General features: G+C 38.9%; 1 protein-coding gene across 11 annotated transcripts in view; it reads right to left on the bottom strand.

Moving 5' to 3' along the window:
* Positions 1-622: 622 nt before the first annotated feature.
* The window catches only part of fgfr3 (fibroblast growth factor receptor 3), an 81,173-nt gene continuing 75,795 nt past the window's right edge, over positions 623-6,000 (bottom strand). For all 11 annotated transcript variants that reach the window (XM_036151091.1, XM_036151094.1, XM_036151096.1 and 8 more), the window contains one exon: positions 623-5,733. In XM_036151091.1, coding sequence (XP_036006984.1) covers positions 5,569-5,733 — 165 coding nt within the window. In that variant the 3' untranslated portion in view covers positions 623-5,568. The remainder of the gene's footprint in view (positions 5,734-6,000) is intronic.

Genomic DNA, 6,000 nt, shown 5'->3' with positions numbered 1-6,000 from the left:
GAAAATGAGGGAATTACAAGATTATCCCTATTTGTTCAGCACAAATATTTATCTATAACTTTGGACAGATTGTTGTGGAACTCAAAGTATATAACGGGACACGGTGCTGGCTGATGCATTTAAAGACTGCAAATGGTGGGAATTCTTCGGTGTGATGCCTTTAATGCACAGCAGAAAAACGGGGCACAGGGAAAAAAGATTTTTCAATCCTGCTGATTGAACGTCCCACAGCCACCTCCATCTGAATGCTGGTTTAGAAAAAGATGGGTATCATCTACCAGAATTTGTACATGTGATTTCTGAAACAATTACTGTGAATTTGCTGCGAATCGGATTCATCCTAACATGTTTGGACAGAGGTCTGCTTATGTCTCAGCCCCTAATCTCTGTTTCATCAAAATAAAGACATAAATAGAGTTAATAACTGGGGCTAAGATACTTCCTGTTGGTGGTGACCTCTTGACAGACCTCTCTCTTTTTAAGAGCTGGCACAGAAACGTGGGTGTGTGAATAACGTTGTTAACTAATTGAAGATGTGAGCCAATCGCAGCAGCATACAACTCATATTAATGAATAATGTGAAACATCATGAGAACTTTACCAAACTAGACAGGCGGGAATATTATTTTCATTTGATTTTAATGGAGAGAGAACAATGTAAGTCACAAAAAGTACGGTCGATGTCTAATGAAATGCATTTATTTCCAACCCTGCTGCATAAATAAAACTACGCATTTGGAGTCATTTCTAATGTTAGTAAGCTAGGTCAATGCTTTCCCATTTAAAACATAAAATAATGATTAAAAAAAAGACAAAAAGAAATATGAGTGAGGAAAGTCTGAACATTTGCTGCCAGAACAAAAATAAAATCCATTTCAAAAGAGACCTGACGAAGAGGAGGAGGACAGAACAGAAACTAAACCAGAAGGAAAGCTTTTTGAGTGTCTAACAGAATTCCGACTCAACATCACAATTCTCTTCCTCTGGCTCTTAATAAAAACACAGAAAAGCAAACAGCTCTGAATAAAATACTCTCACCATAGGGAAAGCTTTTACCCAACATGGAAGAATAAATAAGAACAAAACAAACATCTGTTTCATTATATCCATCCGTTCTTTACAGAAGTGCTTTTTTGTCCGTTTGGCTCACTTAATAATATTAATAACATTAGTGAACAAAGCAGGCCAATTAGACCTAGAATCCATCATTTAAGGTCTACACTTTTTAAACACTTTTTTAAATGTATTTATAAATTCACAATGTGATAAAATAAAAAAATCAAGCCCCCCCCCCCTACTGATTTATGTAATTGAGGCACAAATGACGTCTCCAATAAAAGCTTTCTGATTGATCTCATTAACTATGGACAGAATTCGGTGCCAATGACAAAACAAGCTTTCACTGTGGCAAAGTTATAGTCCAGGTTTTTATCACTTTAAGTCCTTCAAATATAAAATTGTCTAAATAGGATACTGGCACAAACTTGTTGGTGAATTCATGCTCATTTCTCATTGCACAGCAACTTGTTCCCTCGGTTCCCATTTAGCAGCGAGTGAATCTGGGAACCCTCCAATGCCGTAAAAAGTCCTTTCCCTTCTGAGACTTTGCTAAAAACAGATTCGGCCAACATTTCAGACTGAATGCTTTTCTATCGAGGGGTCAGTTGGAAAAAGAAAAAAAAAAAAAAAAAACTCAATACTCATACTAAGATCATATTGTTATTCTCTCCCCACTCCGTGCACGCGTGTCTTCTGGCCGCCTACGTTGACCAGCGCAGCATTTGGTTCAGAGATTGGATGGATTCAGGCTTTTAAGACTAACTTGGCACTTTTCTCCACACGGTCGAAGGACATACCACAGACTTCCAATTCTCTCATATAGATATACATATATATTTAATTTCTTGGCTGTGTGGTCTGAGTCACACAGCACACCTTCATTTCATACAGTAATAACACTATAGAGAGGAAATAAAATGGGTATTTTCATAGTTCCTCTTTTGTTTCACCAGCAGAAAACAGCTGGGCAGTTTTACATTTACCCCTGAAGCTAAATCTTTCACCAATGAGTATCGAAACGAGCGCTTAGCATTATCACCTCTTTGATCTCTGAGAGTTCTGTGATGAAAACCCTGCGACGCACCTCTTTAATGCTAACTTTTTTGAAGACCTCTCTAACTCGGATGCTTTGTGTCAAACACTTAAGGGCTCTGACAGTATCCTAATTGGGCTTATAGGTGGACTGCACTGAATAGAAACCTCAAAACAATGTCCTAGCCCTGAAAAAGACTTATGAGTTACATTTCTATTTTCTGACTGCTGCTACTAAACGTGCAGGAAACCGAAGTGTACAGCCCATTCTAGTCATTTTATCTGAATATTTGAATAAACTACAGGGAACCTCAGAGGTATAGGAGGAGCAGTGTGGACTGAGGCGACACAAAAAGGTGCGGAAGGGTTTGTGTGCTGTTTAGCAAATGGCACAGCTCCAAAAGGTGAATAAAATTACTCTTTGTTTAATATATATATATTTTTAAAGAGATGCACCGATCTTATGGTGACTGGAATCGGCTGAGCCTCGGTGAGCGGTCAGGCAGATTTTCAACAATCCTCTTTTGATGGAAATCAGAAATCCGATCGTTGGGTTGGATTTTCAAAGTTTGTGACTGACCAGCAGGTCGGAAATGATTTACTGATGGAGTACTACTCAAAGTAGGCTACTTCCAACATTATTGAGGAGTTTAACAAGAAATCAGAGGAAGCAAGAAACGTTTAAAAAGCTATTTAAAAGGAAACCGTGCGCTGAGTGTTGGACCTGAACTCGCTTAGACATAAATCAATAAAAGTACGTACACAGACACTGATTTATAGGCAAGTGTTGTGTCTTTGTTTAGACCAAGACAAACTAGTTGATCTAATGGCATCTGAGCTGAGACATTTATGTAGGATATTTGGGTTTCATTCCAAAATACAAAATGTTAAACAGACACTCAGAAACCAGTTCAGTAGATTCAGTATCTGATGCATTTTGTCTGTTTTTCTGTTGTAAAATTGCGGTAATAATATTAACATGCAAAAATATAACATCTTTGTTTTTTTATTAAGAATAGTGAGCAATGTGATATTTAATGAAAAAGATTAATAATTAACCACTGAAACTGTGCACTGACAACAGGATGGTTTCTTGATATCATCCGAGACAATGTTCGGTTTGTTCCCACAAAAGTCAAATTTAGGTTTGATTTCCTAACACAACTAACACAGACTCATAAAGACTCAGCGGCTCGTTGCAGAGGAATGACAGCTTTCTCAGACCGTCTCGAAGGCAGATTAAGGACAGAGTTTAATTTGTATCTGTAGAAAATAAATATGTCAGAAGGGAGAGTTAAATAATCACTAGTGCACATAAAAAGTCATTTGCACACTAGAAAGTGTGCCGACGTGTAGCGCTCCTGCTAAAGATTTATTGGTACCTGAGAGGTCCTGGTTCCAATCTCAGTCCTCTTTTTTTTTTCTTTTTTAATGCCTATTAATCTGAGCTGACCCAGTTCTACGTTTAGACTCATAATAAAATCACTAAAACCCCACATTAGACTTTAAAACGTTCACTCTTAGACCAAATGTATCTTGTTTTAAAAACAGTTTCAATGTGAAACCACACACACGGTGTGAATTCGCTTGTTCCCCTTCATAAAATGCAACACACAGCATGGAGGCTAGACACAAATACTTTCACCTGCTGCTTTTAGATATTTACTTCTGTTGTCGCTCTAAAGTGGAATTTGGCTAAAATCGGTGTTGGCGCAGTCAGAGCAATAAAAAAATAAAAATAAAAACATAAACAGGATTGGAAGTTGACCAAAGACATTCTGATCGGTGCATCTCTAATTTGGTTGTCATTGAAAAGGTTCTCTGAAGGCTTCTTATGTTTCACAGCTCACTGTTGATGCTTAAAGCGTAAACGCAGTTAAAGTAGAACGCACGCCTGCTTTAAATGCAAAAGTTTAACACAGTTTGTACGTATGTTGGACTTTTGGGATGTTATACTTTTCACAAATCCTCCATTTTGACTCCATCTTTGTTCAATAAACATGATGTGATCTGCGGTGTGTCTTTTTTGTAAGCTTAGACTGAAGTACTTTTATCATCTGGTTTTGTAAGTCAAACCTTTCGGACTGACAGAAGGTGCGCGTTGTTTTTGCCACGTCTGTAGAAATGAAAGGTCTCCGTGACACGCTGCTATTTCTTGCCCAGCAAGAGTTAATCATTCCTTTCATTACGCAAACGGCAACATTTGAGACCAACTCAACGGAAACCTCAGCCTTCACAAAGTTCTTCTCCGGCCGTTGCCCTTATAAATATCACCCTCTGTCATACATTCGGATTTTTCTCTTTCAAACTGTAAACAAACCAAAAAAAAAAAAGAAAAAAAAGGTGGATCAAAACAAACCAGCAAAGAAAAAAAAAGACAAAAAAAAGACTGCCAGTTTGTGACAAAAACGTCTAATTTCTGTTGTAGAATAAGTTACAAAAAACTTGAAATAAAAATCTTTGTGTACAGTACTAAAACCCTAAACTAGACCTTTTCAAACTTAAGAACAACATGTTAAGTCTATAAATACCTTTACAAATATACATGTTAATTATTCAAATAAAACTTTTCCGCAGGACCCAAAATGATTCGATGCTTTTAACGCTCAGACAGTGTCGTCCGTCCTCAAATAAAAATTTTAACATGTTTTTTTTTTTGTCTTTTACGTACATGGCTGTGTACAGCATTATGATACATATTTGCATTTTATATATTTACAATAAACCACTTTCTAGATATAGAAACAAAAGTCCTCCAAACACCACCGCTCTTTTTTACTGAAAGGCCCTGAAACTCCCCACATGTTCGCAGACTCTTACAAAACTGTTCTTAGGATGCAAAAACGTGGAAAAGCGAACGCTGATGAAATCCACTCTGTGGCTGCAGGCCTCCTGTAAAATCGTACTCAGCGGGAGTTCCTTCTCCGACCTCGAGTCCGGTTTTTGCGAGCAACGCCTTGCCGGATAACTTTTTAAAACGGAGCATTTGGTTGTGATCTAGGGGCGGCGTGCAGATCAGAGGATAAAAATCCCATGTCGTCCATCACCGTTAACTGGTCGCTTTTAAAATGCCCTTCATGTCCGCCTCTAAGGTTTCTGAATTCGGGTCCCTGGAGCTTTAAATCCCAGGAGGCACGGAATGGTTTCACCACACAACCGTTTGTAGCAAAAGACTGGCCAGAGTAAAAAAATATAATTTCATTCCTGAAAAGAGCACAAATATGGTTCAACGGCGAAAAGAAAAAAGGAAGAAAAAAAAAATAAAATCCTTCAACGTCAAAAACGTCTCTTGGGGAACTGGAGAAGACAAACCCAGAGAGAATGCCAAACCAAGAGTTTAAGACGGGCTGATGAGCTGCAGAAGTATTGCATGAAGTCTTTATTTCCATATCTTGAGGAATCTTGAGTCACTGAGAGGCGACGGTTCGTCACAAACCGTGAGAGGAGGTCCGGACGTGACCTCCCCGAGTTCAGGGCTTATGTCCTTATCGCCCCGTTGCTGGGAAGCTGTTTGGGAAGACAGGGCTCGTCAGGCAGCGGGTCGTGGGCGAACACGGAGTCGTCTCCGGAGGAGCAGGTGCTGTTGGAGTCCTGACAGGTCGGAGAGTACTGCTCGAAAGGCACCGACAGGTCCAGGTACTCCTGTCAGAGGAAGGCTCAAAGGTTACACTCGGATGGCATTATTTCATCCCTTCTATGTTCACATAATTAAGAGAAAAAATGAGATCTTAGCTTAGACATCCTGCATAGAAACAATGCGATCATCTGCACTGTTTGAACATGTGAATCCCATTCCTACAGTGCCATGCAAAAGTAATCGCACCCTTTGAACCTTTGCCCATTGTGCTAGGTTAAATCCACAGACAGCAATGTCATTTTTTATTTACACTTTATGTTTAGGTGATTGAA

The sequence above is a fragment of the Fundulus heteroclitus genome, chromosome 19 (assembly GCF_011125445.2).
Source record: "Fundulus heteroclitus isolate FHET01 chromosome 19, MU-UCD_Fhet_4.1, whole genome shotgun sequence".
NCBI classification, from domain to species: domain Eukaryota; kingdom Metazoa; phylum Chordata; class Actinopteri; order Cyprinodontiformes; family Fundulidae; genus Fundulus; species Fundulus heteroclitus.
The sequence above is the reverse complement of the archived record's forward strand: the minus strand, read 5'-3'. Positions and strand labels throughout refer to the sequence as shown.